This window comes from Anabrus simplex, chromosome 1, assembly GCF_040414725.1.
Source record: "Anabrus simplex isolate iqAnaSimp1 chromosome 1, ASM4041472v1, whole genome shotgun sequence".
Taxonomy (NCBI): domain Eukaryota; kingdom Metazoa; phylum Arthropoda; class Insecta; order Orthoptera; family Tettigoniidae; genus Anabrus; species Anabrus simplex.
This window is the reverse complement of record NC_090265.1, coordinates 592,494,766-592,521,280: the sequence shown is the minus strand read 5'-3', so window position 1 is coordinate 592,521,280 and position 26,515 is coordinate 592,494,766. Positions and strand designations below refer to the sequence as shown.

Below are 26,515 nucleotides of genomic sequence, written 5' to 3'. Positions count from 1 at the left end.
CAGTTTTTATTCACATCACAGCAAAAAGAGAAAAAAAAAAAAATTATTGCACAAAGGGGAAAATATTTGTTTACAGTACATAGACACATATGTAGAGTTCATTGCCTGTTACAAACTATAGAGTAACTACAGCAGTCTATATTTTCGGAGGCATATAAAAGCCCACCCTCAATACTTGCGCGTTAGCAACAGAGATAGAGAATGACAATCTTTCACTGTCTTCATATAATCCTGCATGTCCCAATAAAAACACTTGGAGGGCAACCTATTATATCCAGAAATGAGAAGTATGGTGATAAAGCAACGAATTTCATCAGAAGTTATTTGTGGGTCCATACAATTTAAAAACACTGCATATATTTTAGTCTCTCGAACTAAATGTTCGATCAGCTGGTTATCATTTATATTAAATAACACTTGAATGTTTTATTATTCATCCACCTATTCAATACAATACAACGCTAATGATTCAACAAGCACTACTACGGCATTGTGTGCCCGTACTGTTTCAAATGCTTACAACATATATAATGAAGTGTGCACAACACCACTGTAAACATAATCCAATGAAAGAACTTTAATCCTTCTTACATGAAGCCGGCAGCCATTTTGCAGGAATCTTAAAATAACCAAGAGCCCACCAATCTTTGTGTCACAACAATAGATTTTAAAATTAAATAAACGTGATTACTAGATTCTACAAACTCTTCTCTCAGATGACACTACAATCTTCCAGATTATTTCTTGTTGCCTACAGTATTAAAAGAGAAAGGTGCAAAAATTGTTGCCATATGGCAACGCAAGGCGCTACTGGGTTAAGGTCCCTGCAAGACTGCGCTTAAATGATATCACTGCAACTACTGGCACAAACATTGTCAGACTTTCATAGAAATACTAAAAAATAATCATTTCAATGGAATGTGCTACATTACATTGAAAAATATGAACTGTACACTATAAACTCACCTAGTAACTCTTATGGTGCAGCGGAACATTTACGTTCGTAATATTTACATCTGCTTATTAACTTTTGTTACTATCACTAACTTCACTAAGCACAGATAACGTATTCACATCACTAGATTCACAGGTAGAACTTTCCGATATATTATAATCTTCTTCACAATCACTTTTCAGTAAAACATCCACAACTTCTCGCTTGGTAATAGCCTCACGCATGCTCATGTTTACTCACTGAACACCCATAACATCAGCTCAATGCTATCTTCAATTTATGCAGTTAATCCCCTAAACATGACTCAAATACAGCGGAAGAGACTTCCTTCAGATACGTAAGCCGATGGGGTTAAAGATAAGATGAGTTCACCTACAGTGGCTGTACTTACCAATACTTCAGAAGACTTATGTATCTTCTGTGAAAAGGCCTATGACAGCGAGAAGTATTTCAAAACAATAAACATGACAGTTAAGCAAAGAAGATTGAAGTTTAGAGAAAAAAAAGTGTTTTTTCACATGTTTGTGACCTAATCATTTGTCAAAGAACTGTAAATCAAACATCAGGTGCTTGGTTTGTTGTAAGAAGCATGCCACGGTTATGTGTCCTGATCTTTTGCAGAAAGATAAGGATGAGTCGAAGAAAGAAGAGGAAGCCAGTCAACTTCACACAACTTCAAATATGGCTTGTCATACATCTGTTCGTCAAGTAATACTACAAACACTGATGGTTACTGTCCACGGAAATGGCAAAACAAAAACAGTGAGTGCTTTCTTGGATTGTGGCTCTCAACGATCCTACATCTTGAAGAAAACAGCTGAAGAACTCGGATTGAAATCACACGCTGAAGAATTGGTTTCCCATGTTCTGTTCGGCGCAAGCAAGACCTCGGAAATAAATCATAAGAATACACAATAAAGCTCCAAAAACCAGGTGGTAACGTTGATTGTGAGGTCGAAGTCAGGGACCAGCCAGTATTTGCCAGTCAGTCCGTCGAGTTTCAGCGTGCTCTACGTTTTTTCAAGAACTTAGAATGAAGAAAATATGGATCAGCGATGTGGGTGATAACTGTCCAGATTAGATTCTTATTGGAATGGATGTCTATGCTAAAATTCTAACTGGAAATATTGTTTGACTTAAGAATGGTCTTACAGCCATTGAAACAAAGCTAGGATGGACTTTGGGTGGAGAACTAACTGACAACTCTCCTGAAGTGAATATGGCAAATACAACAATCACGATGGCTTACAGAGATGGTTCAATCACGGACTTGTGGAATCTTGAAACGATTGGTATTCAGGATCCAGTAGAAATAAAATTAGCTGAAGAACAAGATCGAGAAGCGAAGCAGTTTCTACTTAATACTTTAACCCAAAACGAAGGTGGACGTTATCTAGTTGGCCTTTCTTGGAAGGAGGGTCATCTGGAAATCCAGTCCAATAAAGAAATAGCAGGAAAAAGACTTAATTCGACTACGCAGAAGTTGCAAAAGACAGGTCTCCTCTCACAGTACGATAGAATCAAGACTGGACAGCGGAAGGTTTTATTGAAGAAGTGCCACAGGAAGAGATCGAGAAATCTTGTCATTATCTTCCACACCGACCTGTAATCAAACCTGAAAGTCTGACTACTCCAGTTTGACCAGTTTTTGATGCTTCATGTAAAACAAACGAAGGGCTTTCACCAAACGATTACTTAATAGAAGGTCCTAATTATGTTCAAATTATCCCTGAAATTCTTTTAAGGTTTCGAGAGAAAGAGCTGGGTGTTATTGCAGACATAAGAAAAGCATTCCAAATGATCAAAGTATGAGCTGAAGATCGTGACTATCTCCGATTTTTGTGGTGGGATGATTTCAGAAATATGAAACTGAAGACTTATAGATATTCAAGAGTTATTTTTGGAGCCACGTGTAGTCCATTTATATTGTTTGCTGTACTGGATTATCATGTTTTGACTGTTAATTATAAAGATGAACTGATAGCACGGAAACTGATGAAATCTATGTATGTAGATAACTGTGTAACATCAGTTGCTTCTCTAGAAGAATACTGTATGTTTCGTTCTGAAAGTACAAAGATTCTAGCTGAAGCCAAGATGGAGCTGAGAAGCTGGGAATCTACAATAAGAAATTGTTAACTTTCGAAGATCGAAGGCAACAATGAACATGTTAATAACAATGGATATGTCACAAAGGTTTTGGGCATGAAGTGCAACAAGAGATTGGATACATTGGAGGTTTATATTGTTGCTCACTTTCCATTCTCCAAAGAAATACTTACCAAGAGAATTCTACTCTCAGCGATACAGAAAATTTATGACGTCATTGGGTTTCTCTCTACTGCGCTTCTTCCATTCAAATTATTGCTACAGGAGTCATGGAAAATAGAAGCTTCAAAGAAATTAAGTAAAAAAGGATTTAAGTCAAATTGGGACTCCCCTCTAGCTAATATAATGTCGAAGGAGTTCAACCAGCGTTACCGTGAAATTGGCCACTTTAAAGGAAATAGAGATTCAAAGACTGGTAACTGGTGGAGAGATAGATAAACAGTTTTGGTCATTGCATACTTTTGTTGATGTCGGTCAACATGCCTACAGAGCAGTAGTGTATCTCAGAACCGAGGATGAGAAGGTTGTGTCAGTTAAGGTAGTATAGTTGGGGACAAAGCATGACGACCTCGCCTCGCACCACTACCCTCCAGCGGCAACTCGGTGTCTATTAGGGGCTAATAGGATTTACTACGTCTGCCATAGTCAGAGTTGCCCAATCGTCTACCTCATTAGCACCAAACGAGCCAGGGCAGAAATAAAACCTGTTTATGAAATCTATTTGTCATTTCAATGTAAACTGAATTATTATTATTATTATTATTATTATTATTATTATTATTATTATTATTATTATTATTATTATTATTATTATTATTATTATTATTATTATTATTATTATTGTAGCTCGGGAATTTAGACATGAAAAATTAATGTTAATATTGTATTAAGGCGATCTAAGGTTATGAGGTAATGAAAGGTGACCCCAGAATATTTAAATGCAAACTTAAATGACCCATAAACTGGACTAACTCAGTGATAGTGCGACGGGCTAGTTACCCGAAGTCGGGAGGTACCATGTGTTCAAATCCCACCGGCTGTTCTTGAAATAATTTCTGTAGTTGTCCATTTCACGTAAATGCCGGAACATTATAAGGCTGAAATAGAGACAATAATAATAATAATAATAATAATAATAATAATAATAATAATAATAATAATAATAAATGAAATGTTGTATGGCTTTTAGTGCCAGGATATCCCAGGACGGGTTTGGGTCTCCAGGTGCAGGTCTTTCTATTTGACTCCCGTAGGCAACCTGCGCGTTGTGGTGGTGGTGGTGGTGGTGGTGATGATGATGATGATGATGATAATGAAATGATGATGAAAACACATACACTCAGCCCCCGTGCCATTGGAATTAACCAATTAAGGTTAACATTCCCGACCCGGCCGGGAATCGAACTCGGGACCCTCTGAACTGAAGGCCAGTACGCTGACCGTTCAGCCAACGAGTCGTACAAAATAATAATGTAATTTCTTGCTGTTGTTGTTGCTATTATCATATAATTGTTAACAAAATGAATGTTCAAATTACCTCATTTTATCCCACCAATCGGCTGCGCAGTTTGTAATGTAAACAATTTTAAAAGTGAAAATAATATATTTTTCATGCTGAATGAAGAGACAACTGACTTATTATTAAGTATTCATAATTAGTATAATTATTGGCTCCTCCGTGGCCCAGGCGGTAGCCTCTGATAGTTAAGAGAATTCAATACCATTTAAGGCGTTAACTCCCACTTTAGGGTGTTTTGCAAACCATAAAAAGTTTCAAATATGTTGGATTATTGTTATTTATTTACTTTATTTTACTTTATTATCTATAAATATTTGCCGGCCTCGTTGTGTAGCGGTGGCGTGCCTGCCTCTCACTCGGAGGCAATTGAGGATCTATCTGACGGTGAGAAAAAAGCGGCCCCGGTCTAGAAAGCCAAGAATAACGGCCGAGAGGATTCGTCGTGCTGACCACATGACACCTCATAATCTGCAGGCCTTCGGGCTGAGCAGCGGTCGCTTGGTAGGCCAAGGCCCTTCAAGGGCTGTAGTACCATGGGGGGTCCATAAATATTTGTAAAAGGGAAAAAATACATTTAATTTGACATATGGGTCCCCAGAAAAGCTTGTTGTTGTTATTATTATTATTATTATTATTATTATTATTGTTGTTGTTGTTGTTGTTGTTGTTGTTGTTGTTGTTCCGGGGTTACCCGTGGAACGCAGAGGTGAAAGAAGATGCTCGGGTGAATGGGTCTAACCACAATGTCAAGAAAAAAATTTAAAACTCAAACTGAAGGTCAAATTTTCTTAAATAACAAAATTTTCATAACAATGAAATATCAGGTACACTTGACGAGTTCTAGACAAGACAAGAAATCCAAAATTTAGTGACCTTTTTTAAAAAAAACTAGGCTTCAAGCCCCTCACTTTACAACTCTTGAGCTCCTAACTCAAATTTACAAAAAAGCACAAATTTACACAAGGGCAGAAATCCCTCAATACATGGAGCACTTGCTCCCAACTCACAATATCAAGCCTCCCAGAGGCACTTTTACAACACTAGAAAAGAGCTCACGTGCTCTCAGTTTTTCCAAGCCTATTCAAGGCATATCAGAAAATTACAATCACTCACCATCAAGGCACAGCTTACAAAATTTGAAACAGGGGTATCTACTATCCAACCTATTGGGCCGTTGCGAAAAGAATCAGGTTAGGTGAATGGCCCGAAACACAAATTGAATGGAGGCGTGTACTTGCACTCCTAGATATGAATTCTTAAAACCTAAAGGGCACTAGGCCCATGAAACAGGGGCTATTCCCAAACTTTGGAGGTGACTCGTATAAGAATAAATTAAGACATTACGGAAAGGAAGAAAACCAGTTACCAACCGTTGTCGCCTCAAACCAATATGAAGGGGAGCTCGAGAGGGTTCATCACTCTCTATCCCCGATTCACAGTTAAAGATTTTATGAAGTTATTACGTAAGCCGTCTGAAGTTGCATTTTCAGAAAAGTAGGTTACATAGTTTTGGTTTTGGACCTCTCCCTCGGGTTAAACTGCAGAGCTAGCAACAAATAAAGATGTTAAGTGGCCATTACCTTGTCGGCGTACTGCTGCCTGATGAAAGATGCGCCTCCCGCCTCATGCTTGACACACACACTAGGTTAGATGATGATCAATTGGCCAAGAGATGAGAAAATCCGCAGTTTATAAACCCTCGGGGAAGGTTCGAGACCTTTCACGAATAAACCAGCCACACCCTCTCAATTTATTGGTCAGTTTGAAAGATACACTAAAAATCGAAGAAGAAGAAGAAGAAGAAGAAGAAGAAGAAGGCTGTGATAGGTTGAAAATTAATTACAGAAATTTGGGATTGGCTAAATTCAAAACTGGAAGAAAGAAAAGATTAATATTGCCAACCCAAAAATAAATGAGCATCAAGTAGGAAAGAACTTAAGGATGCAAAACTTCTTTAAAGCAATAGTTCATTCACTTTGCACCAGGGTGCATGATCATAGGTTTTTTGTAGTGACATCTGTTGAAGAAAGTCCAAACTTCTTGATGAATGGCAAACAAAACAAGTAGGAATTCACACAGTACATGGAACTTCACAATAACAAATTTATATTAGATTTTAGTGGCGACATCTTCAGAGTAATTTATAAGTTGGTCCAGTTTCAATTTCACGGTTTCTCCAGCAGAGGAGTATTTTTAGGCGCTCATTTTGAACGCGTGGCGTGGATGTGTACCTCCTGGTACAATTATTATTATTATTATTATTATTATTATTATTATTATTATTATTATTATTAACAAATACATCGTAACTGGGAACAGGTGGCAATGGTCACTTACATTAGTGTGATAATAAAGTAAAGTTAAAATATAATTACCCAACTACTACTACTACTACTACTACTACTACTACTACTACTACTACAAGAGTACAACAAGCAATTCCATGGAAAGAAAATATTACAAGAAATACTACTAGTTTAACATTTTAAATCCAGTATTATCATATACCGGTACATAAAGATTAACCATTAATCCATTAAATTTCCTCTTATTAAAATATTAAAATTTTACCTTAATCCTCGTCGTCGTCGTCGTCGTCTTCCTCCTCAGAACCAGAAGAATCTGTTAGTTGTATATAAATCTTCTCATTGTCAAAAATGGACTGAATATTCTTGTAGCTATTTTCTATTTTCTCTACGGGGCTGATGTAATTTTTCCCCTTTTCAGGTGTCACGAGCATACAGGCTTCCTTCAGTGATTGAATAATTTCTTCCAATGGTTTCTTTCTTAGATTTTGTGATGCGGTCCTCCTTTTTATCTCTGCCCACACCATCTCAATGGGATTAAAATGCAGTGGTATGGTGGTATGTGCAAGACTGTGTGTCTGGCTAACAATTGGTCTACAACATACTACTTTTTTCTTTCTCCAATAGGTGTGTTCTCCATAATAATTTCGAGGAGTACTTGTATTATATGAACAGGATGAGGGACAGGAATATTTTTATCAATCATATATTCCAGGATTGATTGGGTTTAGGAGTTCTTGGTGAAGAAGAAGAAGAAGAAGAAGAAGAAGAAGAAGAAGAAGAAGAAGAAGAAGAAGAAGAAGAAGAAGAAGAAGAAAGTTCTGGCAGCTGATTTAATTCCGCTTCGTTACCCGTGATTCTTGATTTACCCAAGGTCGGAATAATACTGACATATTACTGCTCTTGCGCTAAACTGACAAGTTTATTACAAATATCAGTTATTTCATATCTTACTATTAATAATGCTCACTAGGTCAGTGCACTGCACTCGGCATGAAGAAAGAGTCAAGACTGAAGAGAGTGATTTGGCAACCTCTCCATACCAAGCAAGGATCACATGGAGCTCATTAACTCAGCAGGGTTCAGGGTGGGATTTCCAGCTGGCTTCCAGGTCGCTTCCAAGAACTGAGGTCGTCATGTTTTGTCCCCAACTATACTAGCAAAAGCTCAAATAGCACTTCTCAGAAGTGTCACTATTCCTCGACTAGAATTGTTAGGTTGTCTTGTAGGAAGTCGTCTTGCTTCGTTACTCAGATCATCCCTTTCTTTAGAAAATGTGAAAGGTTACTTTTGGAGTGATTTCACGACAACGCTTGCATGGATTAGAAGAAATGAACCATGGTATACGTTTGTCGGCAACCGAGTCAAGGAAATAAGACAACTTACTGACCACAACAATGGAGGCATGTACCTGGAGTTTATAATCCAGACCTACTATCAAGAGGGTGCTATCCATCAGAATTGGCTTCGGTTTTTTACTTTTAACACAAAAACAAAAAAGTTTCCAGTCTTATATTAGTAATACGCAATCCCAAGACCTCCCATGGCTTTTTGTATGTAAGGTGCAACATCTGTTCTGGTCTCGATAACATAATCGTGTACGATAATATTCACATACTAGATTTATGCAAAATTTGTGTTGAGGAGCAGTTTCGATTCCTGCCTCAAAGTCCAGTTACTATACAGTGTCCTGAGGAAAGTGCCAAAACCCTGTTTGGAAATACAATCGAAAAAAGTAAAAATAAAAACTTCTAACCCTGGACGTAATGTGGACGTTTTATAAGTGTGAATATTTGACAAAACTCGTTCCGTCTTCAAGCAGAGCTGTCAAAATGCTCCGTATCTACTTACAAGTATTGTGGCCACTCTCCGCTTTATAATTTCAGAGATCCTCTAAACTATACCACCCGAATGTGATGCTAAGATGGTCCCTTATGCAAGTTCACTGCCGATCGCTATTGCAATACAGTACTTGCTCTAATTATTGCAACGACGGGGCGTTAACGCCAAGATCCATAAGTATGCCATAGCTGACCTTTTGTGAGATACAGTTTATTGAAAAATGCTTGATCGAGGATTTAACGTTGATGGGACTGAAATTTCTGGATGGTTGATCCGGGAAATCGTTTCTTCGAGGAACGGCAAATACGGGCTACTAGAAAAAGCTAGGTCTACATTTGCTGTATAGTGTAAAGCAAAGAAAAGACCAGTGGCAATTAGGATTATTAAAAATAATCCAAGAAGGGAATGCAATTCAAGAATTGAAACAGCGCTTCAGGAAAGAATATCTCTCACAGTAGGTCCAACGTCCCAAAGGCGAAGGCAATGTTGAATCAAGCTGGAAAATTTAAGAGCTCCAGAGGGGACTCCGAGCCTTTAAAAGAAGAAATGAGGACCCCATATAAGAGTACAGTTTTGGAATTGTTCCCACAATTCCAAGGTGGGAGATGTTATAAATACTTGTTTATACTCTTTGAATTTGTTATCTCTATGAACTGTTGATTGAGAGTTCCTAGGAGTAAGTAACTATCATGGGGTAATATGCTAATAATGTGATTGTTCTTCTTGTTTTTTCTTTATAATCATTGTAGAAGGTGAATTTCAATATAGTTTTCATGAGAGAAAATAAAGCATGTTTTAATATACATATGGAGTCAGATAAAGAATTTTCTAACATGCCATATTGACTATAAGCATATAAATATAATGTATACACCGCTCTAAAAAATGATACATAACTATAGTTATTCATGATCATGCAACTAATTTATTAAATAATCCTATTTCACCTATTAAATATTTGAAGAACTGAGAAGAAATCACCAGATAGCCATCGAAGGTATAAAATTTATTAAACCCTTTCTTACAAGTATACTTTGACTACCAAGACGTTTATGTAATATTAACCAATGCAAATAAACCGGAGGAACATAATCCATGAGCAATTACAAGGGTGTAACTTCTTCTAAAATCTCAAATTCTCAATGTTATCAAACCCCCTCATACAATTCCTGTGTGAGAAATGGAAGAGTAAGCAATCAAAGCCTATAAGTCCTTTTGATATTCTATTAATTCTCTACTTTCTCAGAAGATGTCACCACGTGGAAAATTTTGAGTTTTTGAACTGTGTCACTTTTGATGTGTTTTTGTTTCGCTTGAAGTAAGAAGTGTGAACTTTCTCTTCTAGAGGACACTACTGAAGATCAACAATAGCGCACCCTAGTGCGGAGTCAAAGAACTATTTTGTTGGAGAAATTTTTATTTCAAAAGTTTGTTTCTTGTTAAATTTCTTTCTGTTATTGTTTAAGTTGGCTGTATACCCCTCTTTTTCCCCTTGTTTTAGATTTATCCAATCCCGAATTTCCTTTAGTAATTTCTGACCAATCTGGTGTATCTTCCCCCAACTTGTATCTGTTGCGGGGTCCTATCCAATAAAAACATTGTGGGCGGGTGTTTTCATTCCCCTAACGCCTAGAAACTTCCGCGAGAGTATATAAACTGCTGATTTTGGGGTCTCCGGGCCACTTCTGTTCCATCTTTCAGTGTATTAAGTACATAGCAGGAGGCGGGAAGCGCCTCTTTCTTCTTCTGCCGTTCAACACCAGGTAATGGCCTATTAATAACTTCTTTTCTTGCTAGGTCGGCAGTTTAACACTCGCGGCGGGTTCGAAGCATTTCCATCATGTAACCTTTTCCCAAAATGTAATTACTCTTTTCATCTTTTTCTTGTAAAGTGCTAACCCTCTCGAGCTCCCACTCACATTTGTTTTGAGGTGAACTTATTTTCTCAAACTATTCTTCGTTTATGTAATGTAAAGTGTTCTTCTCTAAGTCACCTCTGTAGTATGGGATTAGCCCTTGCGTTAGCGGCCCAGAGCCAGATTAGGTTTTAAAAACAAAGTGTATTAGGAGTGCAAGATCGCCTCCTCTCAAATTGTTATTTTAGAGGTCATGTAATCAACCTTCTTTTCATGTAATAGACCTCCGTAGGTTGGGTATTTTACCCCTGTGAATACGTCCTTTGAGGACAGCTTGAAGGTAGAGTTTGGTGTGGCCTTGTGATAGGCTTACAATTTTGAGAGCGGATCGCTCTTTGAAATTTGTTTCTGTATGCCTCGTGCAGGCTTTATGTGTAATGTTTGGAGCCAGTGCTCCTGGGCATGAATGGGGTTTTCTGCCCCTTGGCTAAAATTTTTTTTTTTTTTTTGGAGTAAGGCGGGGCTGATTGCCCAAGAGTTATGAAGTAAGGGCACTGAGCCCGAATCCAGTAATATTGTACCTACTTTTTTGCTACTCTGTACCTGTTATGATTGTTATCTCTTGTTTTTGAAAAGAAAATATAACCTAGTTAAATTTTAAATTAATTTTACATTGCACGTTAATTTCGTAGCTTGAAACCCATTCACACCCGCACCTTCTTTCACCTCTACCTACCACGGATATCTCCGTAACAAGTGGTAGCAGAGCGTGGTTGAATGGGTCTCAATTTAGCCCCTTTTGACGGCTAAACATTGCTTTGATTCGAACTCTAACAATTTTCTCAGTTGCTGGAATTTTTTGAGTTTTTCAAAATTGTTCTGTCATCATGCCCGGCCCTCGCGATGTTCTCCTCCTTAACTACTTGCGCAAAGAGGAGTTGATATACGAGTTAACTATCAGAAATGTGCAATCTGGAGGCACGGTTGCAATCGACACCAACAAGCTTAGAGAGTCCCTTGATTTGCCCATTTCCATCCCCAATTTGGGAGAGAAAGAAATTGATGACTCTCTTTCCACGATCGTCGAGAATATTACTGGGCTAGCATCTGTAATCAGCTTTTTTGATGAAAACGATCCGTCTCCTAATCAAATTAAGCGTGTGCAAGGCAGGCTGTATCACTTTGCAAATAGAGTTAATGATCTGTTGTCTCTAAAGGTGAATGACGTTCAGAGGAAGGACGCTAATACGCTCCTTGAAACTATTTCTGAATTGTCTAATAAGGTCACTCAATTGCTAACCGGCGAAGTTCCTCTCAAAACTGATCAACCCGCCACGGTGAATGTAGGTAACGAGGAAGAGCCTCCTCAGGGAGAAGTCAATAGGATAACCGTTGCTGCTCAAACTATCTCTGCCCCATCGAACAACGAATCTGAACGCCGTGCGTCATTGGGTAACATCCGCTCTGAATTAACTTCTTTGCCATTGAAACCTTTAACGACTATGTCACCTGGGTTCAGTAGCTTGCCTCATCCATTGGCAATGTTGCTTAGAGGTATCTCTAAGTTTTCCGTCAACACCACCAGTGATGTAATTTCATTTTTAAGATTTCTAGTGGAATTTCAGGATCATGCTCTTGTTTTTTCTCTTTCGCCATGTCAAATTTTGCAAATTATCTATCCGTATGCTATTGGTATTCTCTCTGATAAAATCGTAAGAGCCATTGCCGAGCAATCATCTATTGAGGATTTCCATGCCCATTTGCTAGCTAACTTCATCCCGGCTAGGGCCAGGTCCTCCCTGATTCAGAAGTACTATTACCGTGTACAGCGCTTGGATGAAAACTTGGCTGATTTCATTCAAGATATCAAATTCTACACTAGGGTGTTTGCTCTGCACTTTCCTGAAGATCAGATTGTGCAGGCTATTGTAGAAGGTATTTCGCCATCCTACAGGTCATATTTGTGTTTCGCGGCGTGTCCGCAAACCTTCTCTGAACTTGAAGCATTGGCCGTCTCAGCGGAAGGAGTTAGATACGCCGATTCTTTGCGTGTCGCGAAAGAACCCCCGCCTTCCTTTAGTAACACTCGGCCTCCACCTCGCTGACCAGTCAATCCCCGTAAATGTTATGCTTGCGGGTCGCCTGACCATCTGCGGAATAAGTGTCCTCTGATCAAGTCAAGTGGGACAAGGAATGGAGCAGGGTCATCACAAGGCTGTTTTAAGTGTGGGGCCTTCTCACATATCGCCAAGAATTGCCCAAACTCAAATAGCACCCCCTCCTGCTCAACTTCTGGTGCAAATTCCAGCTATGCCAATAATAAAAAGTGACTAGTGGCGTCGGCTGAGCCGACTAATCCATCTTCCCGAGACTTAGCCCCTAGTAAACAGGTTGTAAATGCAGAGAACGACCAGCCTTCAAATTCATCTTTTGAATGCCCTAAAGAGTGTCTTAGGATTGCGGCGGATACCCCCGCACCTGTTCCTTTTCTTAAGATTGAGTTAAATAACGAGCCTATAACAGCTCTCTTAGATTCAGGCAGTGTTTGTTCCATTATTTCGGCTGATTGGTATTCTAAATTGAAATCTGTTTGTAAACTCCCTGACTATGACTCATCTCCTGTTAAATATGTTTCGGCTAATTCATCTCCATTAGAAATTCTAGGTTCCTTACATGTCAAAATTCGGGTTTTTAAATTTACATGGAAGATCAAATTGTTTGTGGCCAAGCGTTTGTCTTGCCCCATCATATTGGGAGCGGACTTCATTTCTCACACTGGTCTTGTGCTCGATCTCCAGAGTAGGTCGTGCACATTCAAATTTGCGTCCAATTGTAGAATTCCCTTGTTAAAGTGTAATTCTGTATCATGTTCATCTATTTCGCCTACCCAGGATGAGATGTTGTTAGACCTTAGACATCTACCTGAGGAGCAGGCTGATAGTATTCGGAAACTGTGTCAGTCGTTTCCCGAGGTGTTCTCTGATACTCTTGGTGTTACTGACCTTATTGAATACAAAATCGAGGTCACGGATTCGATTCCTGTCCGTTTTCCACCGTATAGGCTATCTCCACCTAAAATGAAGGCTCTGAAAGAAATCATCGATCAGATGTTGAAGGATGGTATTATTAGGCCCTCTAAGTCAGCGTATTCTTCGCCTATTTTTCTAGTCCCGAAACCCCAAGGAGGCTTCAGGCCTGTCATTGATTACAGGGCTCTCAATCGGAAGGTGGTGTTGCAATCTGTGCCCCTTCCCGACCTTCATTCTTGTTTTTCATGGTTTCGTAAGGCCAAGTTCTTCACGATCTTGGATTTGAATCAGGCCTACAACCAAATTCCCCTTGCCGAAGAGTCTAAACATCTTACAGCGTTTGCCACGGACTGGAATTTATATGAATACAACCGCGTGCCTTTCGGGCTCCCCACGGGGGCAGCTGTGCTCACTAGGCTACTAGATAGGGTCTTTTCCGACATCAAATTTGAGTACATATATCACTACTTGGATGATGTCGTCGTATTTTCCGAAACCTTTGAAGAACATCTAGATCATCTGCGAGAAGTTCTCAATCGCCTTCGTAAGGCTGGGTTAACTGTTAAGTTGTCCAAGGTTGCCTTTGCTAAGCCCTCTATGTCATTCCTAGGGCATATTGTGTCACCTGATGGTGTAGCAGTCGATCATTCTAGAACACAGGCCATCCGTGATTTTAAACCTCCCAAGGACATTAAAGGTATCGCCAGGTTCATTGGCATGGTGAATTTCTTCAGGAAGTTCATTCCTAATTTTGCTAATAGAGCGGCGCCCTTAAACCTTCTCCGTAGGAAAGGCATCAAATTCGAGTGGGGACCGTCTCAACAAGCCGCTTTTGAAGACCTTAAATTAGCTCTCTGTAATGCCCCTGTACTTGCTATGCCTGATTTCTCGAAGAAATTCATCGTCCAAACCGACGCGTCGTCGTCGGCGGTAGCTGCAGTCCTTCTTCAAGAGACTGAACTAGGGAGGCGCCCCATCGCCTATGCATCTAGGACTCTCTCGGCTCAAGAAGCAAAGTACTCCATATATGAGCTTGAAGGTTTGGCAGTTTTATTTGCCTTAGAAAAGTTCCGTCTCTATCTGGAACATGTCAAATTCGACTTGGAGACAGATAATCAAGCCTTAAGCTGGGTCTTAGGTAGGCCGCGTCGTACTGGTCGTATAGCCCGTTGGGCCATCCGTATTTCTGCCTTCCAATTCGATGTACGACATATCAGAGGTACTGAAAATGTTGTTGCTGATGGACTCAGCCGTATGTTTTCTAACGACGTCGAGACCCATGAACCTGTCGACAGTTCATCACCTTCCGAGTCCATACTATCTGAGGTTAATGCCATCCTAACAGATGCTCCCATGCTCTTTAGGGATATCGAGAAATACCAACGTGAAGATCCGACGCTGGGTCCGATAATGGAAACCCTTTCTTCTGGGGAACATGTCGTCCCTTATGTTCTGAGGAATGGTGTTTTATGTTGCCCATCGAGGCATGATAAGATGATGAAGGTTGTCGTGCCAGCGGTTCTTGTGCCTATGATCTTCAAGTATTATCATGAGACCCCATTAGGAGGGCATCTTGGAATCTTTAAAACCCGTGAAAAAATTCGTGAAATGTTCATTTGGAAAGGTATGGACGGTGAAATCCGTGAACTTGTAAAAGCTTGTAAATCTTGTTTGCTTAGTAAACCCACCATGTCCACCAAGGTAGGCCTTTTGTCTTCGCATCAAGCGTCGCGCCCCATGGAACGCCTGTATATCGATTATGTAGGACCCTTCCCCCAGTCAAAGGGTAATGCTAACAAGTTCATCTTTGTGTGCGTAGATGGCTTTACTAGATTTTCTTGGTTATTTCCGACTAAGCTGGCTACCGCTCAGTCCACCATTACTTGCCTAAATTCTATTTTTGCTTCTTTTGGTCCGTGCCAATACATTGTATCTGATAATGCTAAAGCTTTTACATCAAATCTGTTTCGTAAATTCTGTTTTGACTTGTCCATCTCTCATGTAACTACATCTGCTTATTACCCTCAACCATCTCTGGCTGAACGGGTTAACCGTAATCTCAGGTCCGCACTTATTGCCTATCATCATGAAGATCATTCTAGGTGGGACACGTCCCTGCATTGGTTAGCTTTTGCTTTGAATTCGGCGGTTCATGAATCACACAAATTTACTCCAGCTTCTTTGATGTTTAAGTTCGTTCCCAACACGCCGCTCTCTAACCTCTGGTCTCTGAATGACATTCTGCCCGAGACAATAGATCCGGACAACATTAAAGATCTTTGGAAGAAGGCTAAAGCCAATCTTAAAGTGTCTCATGAAAAGGTTAGGGAAAGGTATGATCGTGGACGGAGACCCACCACTTTGAAGGTAGGTGACCAGGTTATGGTCAAAAATTTTGTTCCCGCGGGCAAGCTTGCCCCCAGATTTCATGGGCCTTGTATCATTCTCGATTTTCTTACGCCGGTTACCTTATTGCTAAGTAATCCAGCCACCGAGAGGATATTTAGAGTTCACCTGTCCCAGGTGAAACCGGTGTAATTTCTGTGTTAACTTGCTTCATATTATTTTGAAAGGATATGAAGGTTATATTTTTTTTGAGTTTCACCTTTAAGGCATTCTGCCCCTTCTGTAATATTTTGGTTTTAGATGTAAGCCTTGTGTAAAACCTGCCCCGACCCGTTAAACAGCCATCCTGTTCTTGCCACGGCCATTACCACGCTCCCGTCTCCTGCTCCACCTTACACTGTGGCTTCATAATAGTAAATGCCATGGATATCTACACGCCGCTGGCCCCTCAACCTCTCCACAAGCCTGTACCCTCAAAGAAGATGATAGTCCAACACAATTCTGCCGCCTAGCTTTAATGTTTCAGCGCCCCCGCAGCCGCGCAGCGCCGTGCAGCGACTGGGGAGGGGGATGGGCCCCCTCCTCTCCAGCGAGGACGACATGTGCACGGCGAGCCGGAGCTCTCCTCCCGGCCAAGGCTGATGTGCGGCGCACGACCTGCTACATGCCCGCAGCCTGTATCTGTTCACCGCGGGCGCGGCGTACTTCAACACCTCTGCTCCCCTCATAGTGCGGGCGAGCGGTATCTCAGGGTACTTGAGGGGTCCGAGCGGCCTCCGTTGGACGCAAGCTGCAACGGCCGGTCTGCCCATCCGACTCAATCTACATCAACTACATGGACAGTCACCATAAGCAATAACTACACTTGGGAATTCAACAACAATATTTGGTGGACATTGCAAAATTTTTCTTCACCTTTAAGTATTAAAAGTTTATCTTCAGAAATTCAAATTCTACAAACATAAAGACTTTCATTCACCTGCAACAACAACATTTTGAAACTGAATTAAGAAATCTTGTAAATGCTTCTGCTATCTATCTTCGTATCAACATCATTACGTGGACTTTGTTTCAAACTGATTTCATGTGTCACCCCTGGAGGAACTTTTGGGGGGGGAGGTCTGTACCGGGCGGTACACCTCTACACCGTTTATTTAAAAGTTGCGCCAGTTGAAACTCCTCTTCTGGAGGAAGGTTGAACTTTATCTATTCTATTAATTCTCTACTTTCTCAGAAGATGTCACCACGTGGAAAATTTTGAGTTTTTGAACTGTGTCACTTTTGATGTGTTTTTGTTTCGCTTGAAGTAAGAAGTGTGAACTTTCTCTTCTAGAGGACACTACTGAAGATCAACAATAGCGCACCCTAGTGCGGAGTCAAAGAACTATTTTGTTGGAGAAATTTTTATTTCAAAAGTTTGTTTCTTGTTAAATTTCTTTCTGTTATTGTTTAAGTTGGCTGTATACCCCTCTTTTTCCCCTTGTTTTAGATTTATCCAATCTCGAATTTCCTTTAGTAATTTCTGACCAATCTGGTGTATCTTCCCCCAACTTGTATCTGTTGCGGGGTCCTATCCAATAAAAACATTGTGGGCGGGTGTTTTCATTCCCCTAACGCCTAGAAACTTCCGCGAGAGTATATAAACTGCTGATTTTGGGGTCTCCGGGCCACTTCTGTTCCATCTTTCAGTGTATTAAGTACATAGCAAGAGGCGGGAAGCGCCTCTTTCTCCTTCTGCCGTTCAACACCAGGTAATGGCCTATTAATAACTTCTTTTCTTGCTAGGTCGGCAGTTTAACACTCGCGGCGGGTTCGAAGCATTTCCATCATGTAACCTTTTCCCAAAATGTAATTACTCTTTTCATCTTTTTCTTGTAAAGCTACATATTGGGATAGAGAGTGCTAACCCTCTCGAGCTCCCACTCACATTTGTTTTGAGGTGAACTTATTTTCTCAAACTATTCTTCGTTTATGTAATGTAAAGTGTTCTTCTCTAAGTCACCTCTGTAGTATGGGATTAGCCCTTGCGTTAGCGGCCCAGAGCCAGATTAGGTTTTAAAAACAAAGTGTATTAGGAGTGCAAGATCGCCTCCTCTCAAATTGTTATTTTAGAGGTCATGTAATCAACCTTCTTTTCATGTAATAGACCTCCGTAGGTTGGGTATTTTACCCCTGTGAATACGTCCTTTGAGGACAGCTTGAAGGTAGAGTTTGGTGTGGCCTTGTGATAGGCTTACAATTTTGAGAGCGGATCGCTCTTTGAAATTTGTTTCTGTATGCCTCGTGCAGGCTTTATGTGTAATGTTTGGAGCCAGTGCTCCTGGGCATGAATGGGGTTTTCTGCCCCTTGGCTAAAATTTTTTTTTTTTTTTTGGAGTAAGGCGGGGCTGATTGCCCAAGAGTTATGAAGTAAGGGCACTGAGCCCGAATCCAGTAATATTGTACCTACTTTTTTGCTACTCTGTACCTGTTATGATTGTTATCTCTTGTTTTTGAAAAGAAAATATAACCTAGTTAAATTTTAAATTAATTTTACATTGCACGTTAATTTCGTAGCTTGAAACCCATTCACACCCGCACCTTCTTTCACCTCTACCTACCACGGATATCTCCGTAACAGATATAAACATACTAAACTAACTAGCACACCACCTACTAAACTAATCGCTACCCAAAAGTAATTATACCTTAAGCCTAACGAGACTATTATTGAATAAACACGAACAGTTTAATAATACACCTCCTAAAATTATAGGTCTGGAAACAGGAACTTCTACATGTGTTTTGGGTAATCATAAACAAACAAGAAACATAGGAATTTCTACTAAAAAGGCTAAAATCCAAACCAAGTAAAATAAAACATTAAATAAATTTACATTTATTAATAATCTTAAATCCAAATTACCATAAATTCTATAAACATTAAATAATCCCATCAGTAGGGATAATGAAGTCAACAAAGTATAAAACAATAAATATACTCCAGCCTGTAAACGCTCAGACTTATACAATAAATTCTAAACTCAACAACATAGGCAATAAATGTTTACATTCATGAATCTAACAGTGAAACTCTCAGCATAAGAGTTCTGCAGGAGCATATGTGAGAAGGAATTGGGTGAGTCATCATGTTGCATAGACAGTGGAACCTCGATTCTTGCCTTTGTACCTGTAATTTCACTCAAAGAGTTGCTACCATTCTCTCTGTATTTCTTGTTTTCCAGTTTTCATTTCTCTCCTGGGTTAGGTTATGAATCAAGGACCTGCATTGTTGCCTCACTTTCTACCATTAATCTCCTGCTTCTAGTATTTCTCTTTCCTCCTCTCTTTATACTCCCTTCCAATCTCAGCTGCCTGAACACTATTCTCATTATGACTGTATCATCATCATCGTCATCATCATCATCATCATCATCATCATAGCATTGTCCCACTGGTGCAGGGTGCACTTTTTGGAGCTTCACGCGCCATTTCTCACAGGAGTGACCATCATTTGGTTTCAAGCTGCCAATCTTCATCTGACATCACATGATAACTGCTTTGACCACGAATCTGCTGCGTATGTCAATATTGGTATATAAGGGTCAAATACAGTCCTCCTTTGCATTTCCGTGGAAATTCTTGGTTCTGCAGTATCTCTCTCACACCCTCGGAAAAGCCTGTTTTTCTTGTTATACTGTCTTTCGAATTTTCCCAGTTATCTTCCTAATTTCTGTGATTACACTTTTCCAAATATTTTAATAAACTTTTCACAGTTTTTATTAGTTTTCTGTTTACTTCTGTCTTCCCCGCTCCTTCCTTCCTTCCTTCCTTCCTTCCTTCCTTCCTTCCTTCCTTCCTTCCTTCCTTCCATTAACTTGTTCTTAGACATCCATTTCACTTTCCCGCCATATAGCTATGTCATCTGCAAACCGATGCCTGCCTTTGCTTTCTTCCCATCATCTATTATACTGTGGAGTGGAGGACCAAACCATACAACACATTGTTCAGGAGTGCCCACTTTGTACATTTGACTGTGGTCTGAGAGTGAGACCAAGTGAGACCATGTGCTCTTGAATGGTTGTCAAATTTGGATATTTCTATTTGATTATTTGTAAACTTTTGTGTACTTGTACAACCATACGATATATATCTATTATACACACATGTCGGTTTCATTCATGACTGTGATTAGGAGAATGGGGGAAAGTACACTTCCCTGCCAAAGTTACATTTTCACACAAACCATTTTGTCCTCCTATCTTGGTCTTTACACTTCTTTTCTTCTTTTTTTTTTTTTACAAGGCCTTTATTTTTTTTAACCTTGGTGTACTTTCATTGGCCTTCTCAATGATTTCAATGATTGTGCCTTTGCTGACTGTTTTTACCCATGCTCTCCATGCCAGATGCTTCTCTGCTGCTTTTCCTCACTTGGATTCTTTTTCCACTCATGGTGGTGAAGCATTATGCTAAACTTCTGTTAATTCATTTTCATGTCCAGATGCAATGTGTGTGTGATGTGTTGTCTTATTTTAAGTTACTTCTTGTTTGTTTTCGATCTTTCTGGTTTAACTAGGTAATTTTTGAAATTGCAACATTAAGGTTTTTTTTTTTTTTTTTCAGGTCCTTGTCTTGAGAGATTACCAAATGGATGGTCTCAATTGGCTTATTCATTCATGGTGCAAAGAGAATTCTGTGATTCTTGCTGATGAAATGGGTTTGGGAAAGACTATACAGGTAACAAGCAATGATATAAGGATATATTAACAGATTTCAGTAATTGAAAGCTTGTCTATTCTCTTCATTTTCTCTTTTCAGACCATTTGTTTACTTTATTATTTGTTCTACACACATCAACTCCATGGCCCATTTCTTATTGTTGTGCCATTATCAACGATGACATCTTGGCAAAGAGAGTTTTCCCAGTGGGCTCCTGAAATTAATGTTGTCACCTATCTAGGTGATGTTGTATCACGTGACATAGTAAGTATTCAGCTTTAAAAAAAGTGTGTTGTTTATTCATGCTGGTCATTAAAAATGTAGATCTCATTCAATATTTGGGAAAACTCTAGGTTTATATAGTTTTGGCTGTTGATTATGCTGATAAATTTATGCTATGAAGTTCTTATCTGAAATTAATACAGTGTTTACTCAAAATCTCTGAATTAAATGTCTAATTTAAGATGGGCTGTGGGTCAAAGACCTAAAACCCATAAAAAAAAAGTTCAAAAAATATCTGAATTAATTTATTTTCAGTTTCGACAGTTAATTTTTAACTGTTGGGTTCTTCAGTCTGCTGAAACTAATTTTGAGTAATAAATTTATAAATTACCTGAGAAAGAAAACATATGAAGTGTGCAGGGAAAGAAAGGGCTAAGTCCATTTTTGTTTTTTTATGTGAATGAGTTGTTTATTCCCGGTCCTGAAGAATACCTCAGGTGGATTTGGAAAGAAGGAGCTAGGTCCACAAATACAATAAAAACAAGAAACAAGAAACAGTGCACTGGGAAAGAAGGGGTCATGTCCAGCAAGTCAGGGAATAAATGGGCTCTTAAACATTAGTTTTGAACCTTTTAAGTTACCAGCCCTGTCATATTAATTATTATTTTCCTCCATTGTACCATTTGGAGGTTAATTAATGTGTAAGATGTTGTTCTAGGAGTGCTCTGTGAATGATTCAGCAAGAAATTGTTCATTAATGCTTCAATATGTGTGACTTAAGTGAACTATCAGATTCTTCAATTAATTAGGATGATCAGCACCAGGTAACTAAGAAAAGGAGACGTCATGGAAGAATGTCAGAGGTCAGGACCAAACTTAACCTAAGTAGTCATGTAATGGGGCAGAAATGCAATTGTACCTTTATTGAATAGAGTAGTATTTATTTATGAACAAACAGGCTTTCCGCCCCATTACATGTTCACAAAGCAATAAGACACAATATTAATAATTATAATAAAACAAAATAATAATAATAAAAATAATGATAAAATAATGATAATAATAATATAATACATAAAAATAAAATAATGAAAATAGAGATAATAGGAATAAATAATAACAAAAATGATAACAATTCTGTAGCAGTCCTCGGCTCGAGGATCCAGCAAACTCATCACTTGTCCTTATGCCTACCGCAACTTTCGTCACATTCCTTTTCCCTGACCTACTCCCGATCAATACCAAAACATCGACAGTCAGCACTTACATTCTAACCAGCCATAACACAAACAAAAGTCCTCCACGTTCACAACAATAAATAACACAATCCTAACCCAGCAGAAAATCATAATAACTTACAATCAAATTTCAACACTGGTCTCCCTCCACACTTACCTTAAATACCACTTTTATTTCAATGCATTACTACCTCTCATGTTGCAACTTGACCATTATTTAGCCATGCTTGATCTCATTTTAAAACCCAAGCCATGCTCAGCATTACATTTGCTATCGCAACCACCACTCATTCCGTGTCCTTGTGGATTCAGCACATACGTCATCTTCATTGTCCTCTAACTTACTCTCTGTCCAAACCATAACAACCAACATTCCGCAATTGCCCTTCAATCCATCATACACTACATTTACCAACCCGCACTTAATACAATCATCTCTCCAACTCCAAAAGTTTCAGCAATAAATTAAACCATCTCATTACCAAACCATCTTCGCCTATACCAACACTTCTCCCACACCACATTTTTTTTTTTTTTTTTTTTTTTTTTTTTTTTTTTTTTTTCCTTCGATAAATCTAAACTAATTCAGCAATAAATAAACCATCTACATACCAACTCCCGGATTCCGATACCACCTCTTATCCACCGTTTCCATTCCAGATCCACCTCATATACCTTCCACAATACACCACTAAATCTAAATTTACAACATCTCAGATTTACAAAATAACACCGCTTAACACCGCTTCTCACCATATTTCAACCATAGTCCTCAATAACTGCGACCATTTTATACCACCACTTCTCCAACACCTCATTTCAGCAATATGACACATCTTACCTTAATCGTATCTAGATACCAGGCCATCTTCACCTTAAAATACCAAACACTCATATACCATCTCTTCACCAACACCACATTCCAATCTCTACCATCCAAAACTCTTGTCCCTCTTAACACTCACTTAGTTAGCATTAAATAAACCTCCTACCCAACCAAAAGCTAATACAGCTACCCTTCAATACCAACACATCGCTTCATATACCACCTCTCAATCTCATACCACACTATCATGCTATCCTCTCTCTTATATACATCAACAATAAATATACCACTTCACCATTGCCACATTTCGGCCTTCACAAATAATTACCATCATAACCTAATAAATTTACAGTGAATAACAATTACTGACATATCGTAAGACTTACCAATCAGCGTCAACTCCAAATATCACAATAAATATATCACTTCACCCTTACCACGTCTCAGCCTTCACAAATTAAGAAATGCAATTGTAAGATGAAATGTTTTAATGTGGTTGGTGAGGAAAACAGGAAAAACATTCTAAGGAATTTTAATCTCATGCTAAGCTGGGACATCCAAGATTCATACCTATGCGGTCTCATTTCTGTTTTACTAGTCGTTCGTCGATGGCCTAGAAACTTGGAGGGTCAAGCAAATACTGCCAAACAAGTCACATATAAGTACCAAAGAGAATGACAAGGTACATAGTGAGGGGATGTGCCGGTGTAACTAATGATTACGATGTATGCCATAAAGCTTTCCTTGCAATTCATAGCATCGGTAAAAAGAGGGTCGAGCGCCTGGTAAGAGGTCTTAAAATCACCAGTGCAAGTCCAAAGAACATGAGAGGAAAGCATTCCAATCGGCCGTGGAAGATTCCGGAAGAAAGTTTAGATGCTGTTCGTGAACATATAAAATCATTTCCCTCAAGAAACAGTCACTACGGTATACGAGACACCCAAAAAGCATACTTAGCTGAAGAGCTCAATATTAAGAGAATGTATGGTATGTATAAAACTAAGTATCCTACGATCCAGCTTTCGTATGAAATTTACCGTTCAGTTTTCTACAATGAATTCAATATCAGTTTTGGATACCCATGAACAGACACTTGTTCTACCTGCGATGAATACAAAGCAAAGGTCACCACTTTAGAGAAAGAAAAAGCAAACTGTGGGGACTTTGCTAGAGATGCACAAATGTCTGATAAAGTAAGAAGACTTTCAGTTGGAAATAGGGCCCATCTTACAAGGGCTGACATGTTCTACGTCAGAAAACGGAAAGCGCGGATACGTTGTAAACATTCAAGCGTAAAAGAAGCAATTTGTATTGATTATGGTAGAAATAATGTGTTGGTTTATTTGCCGATGTGATTGTCCATTCACATTCATTATCATTTCCATAACAATTATAATTATGATTCAGTATATAAATTACTTTAAATAAAACTGAAAAATTGTCAAATAATTTAGTGGGGCACCATGTTTACCACATACCCTCCGTATGAATAGCCCCGTTCTTTCCCCTTCTGTTGTGTAGTTAGGAGAGCAAAGTTCATTTTTCTGAACATAGAATGTTGTTTTTATACCAGATATAAGTTAAAATTGTTTAAAAATTATGTAGTTGGTAGGGAATAACTATAACTGATATTCACTTTAGAAAATATAGTTGCTAAGCAGAGTTAAAATGTTTAAATGCCATTTACTCAAAATTTTAAAAATGAGACTTACCTCTTTCTTTCCCTGCACCCTTCATATGGTAACAGTATTATACTTGAAAAAGAAACAATTGAAATAGAATATGTTTCGTTCTGGAAAGAACATCACCAGATTCTATCATATCACACTCAAATATTTAGAAATATATATACACACTGATGTTTTTAGTTGAAGAAAGATACAAGCATTCTGTGCTTGGATAGAGACAAAAGAGTACTTCATTAAGATAACAATTATAATATTAATAATGTTATTGTTTTTATGTCCCACTAACTGCTTTGACAGTTTTCAGAGACACTGAGGTGCCTGAATTTTGTCCCACGGGAGTTCTTTTATGATATTAAATAACACTTGTATGTTTTAATATTCATCCACCTATTCAATACAATACAATTTTTTTTTAAATTGGGACATTGTCCTTATTAAAATTGTTGACATGAAATTAGTATATTAGATGGTACATGTTTCGCCCATCAGTAGTGGGCATCATCAGCCATATTTTCCACCTTAGAATAGATCAGGTACCTGATTGGAAATAATCTATGAATGCTGTTAAAAACTATGTCGTATAATATATATTGGAGATTGTTAAACAACTATTACAATATAAAATGTAGTATGCTGTTATTTGACAATATTAGTGTTAATATTGGAGTCTTAAAACATGGCAGTTGTTTAAGGATTATGACATAATAAAAGATATTACAATGAAGATAAAAATCAGAAAATACATTCCATTTAGTTGTTAAATGGCATATTGTTAGAAAAAAAATTTCTATGGAAAGTTAAGTAATGGTAATGGTCGTTGGTTCTTGCAGTTAATAAATGTTGATTTTCATTTATTTGCTTATAGATTTTGAAGAGTTGTTATTTTTATGGCCTGGTTCCTTTTGAGATGATAGTAGTTGGAAATGTTGGTGCCGTAGGCTATATTGAGTGTCTCAACTGTCTTGAGCTTCATTTACATAAGTTTCAGATTTCACGTTGATAAGTATTTAAACATAAATACACATAAATGTTTAATGTATAATGGGATCCATCGTTAAAGGAGAAGCAGTACCAACCTTATTTCATGTTTTTTCTTCTCTAAATTCCAGAAAACTGAGGTCGTTAGCTGCAGTCACTTAAGTGCGGCCAGTATTTGGGAGATAGTGGGTTCAAACCCCACTGTCGGCAGCCCTGAAGATGGTTTTCCGTGGTTTTCCATTTTCACACCAGGCAGATGTTGGGGCTGTACCTTAATTAAGGCCATGGCTGATTCCCTTCCATTCCTAGCCCTTTCCTGTCCCATTGTCGCTATAAGAACCTATCTGTGTCGGTGCAATGTAAAGTAACTTGTAAAAAAGAAGAAAATTCTTGAAGAGTATGCTCAGAGTATTTGTGTATGCACAGTATGTCGGATTTACTGCAGATACCTAGATACCTAGCAAAAGATGATGTATTATACCATGCAGTCCTACACGTGTTCAAACAGGGAGAGGTCTGGAGATCTGACATCTCATGATAACTGCCTCAACTCTTAACTCTCTCATGTCAACCCTCCATCGGCAATTGTCATTCGTTGTTGTGGTTTATATTGTTTGCTAGTTTGTGGAGCCATTCATTCTTGAATATCTTCGTGGTAGTTATATTTATGATTCCTCTGCGAGTGTATGGACTTACAGAGTAGTTTTCTTGAATAAAATTGATATTTTGTTGTTTTATTGCTTTGTTTACATATTTGTTGCCTTCCGGTGGGTGTGAACAACCTGGACTCTATATTGCCGCAATATGAAGAAACTAAAATGTTTCCATCCACAGAAGTTCAGGTAAATTATGATCATAATGGGATAACTGCATTCCAAACACAATATTTATAGAGAGGGCAAA

The 26,515-nt window shown here is 38.7% G+C and overlaps 1 protein-coding gene across 3 annotated transcripts in view; it reads left to right on the top strand.

The window, feature by feature from the left end:
• The window catches only part of Chd1 (chromodomain-helicase-DNA-binding protein 1), a 447,987-nt gene that overhangs the window by 194,185 nt on the left and 227,287 nt on the right, over positions 1 to 26,515 (top strand). For all 3 annotated transcript variants that reach the window (XM_067135606.2, XM_067135608.2, XM_067135605.2), the window contains exons 10-11: positions 20,565 to 20,678; positions 20,760 to 20,924. In XM_067135606.2, coding sequence (XP_066991707.2) covers positions 20,565 to 20,678; positions 20,760 to 20,924 — 279 coding nt within the window. The remainder of the gene's footprint in view (positions 1 to 20,564; positions 20,679 to 20,759; positions 20,925 to 26,515) is intronic.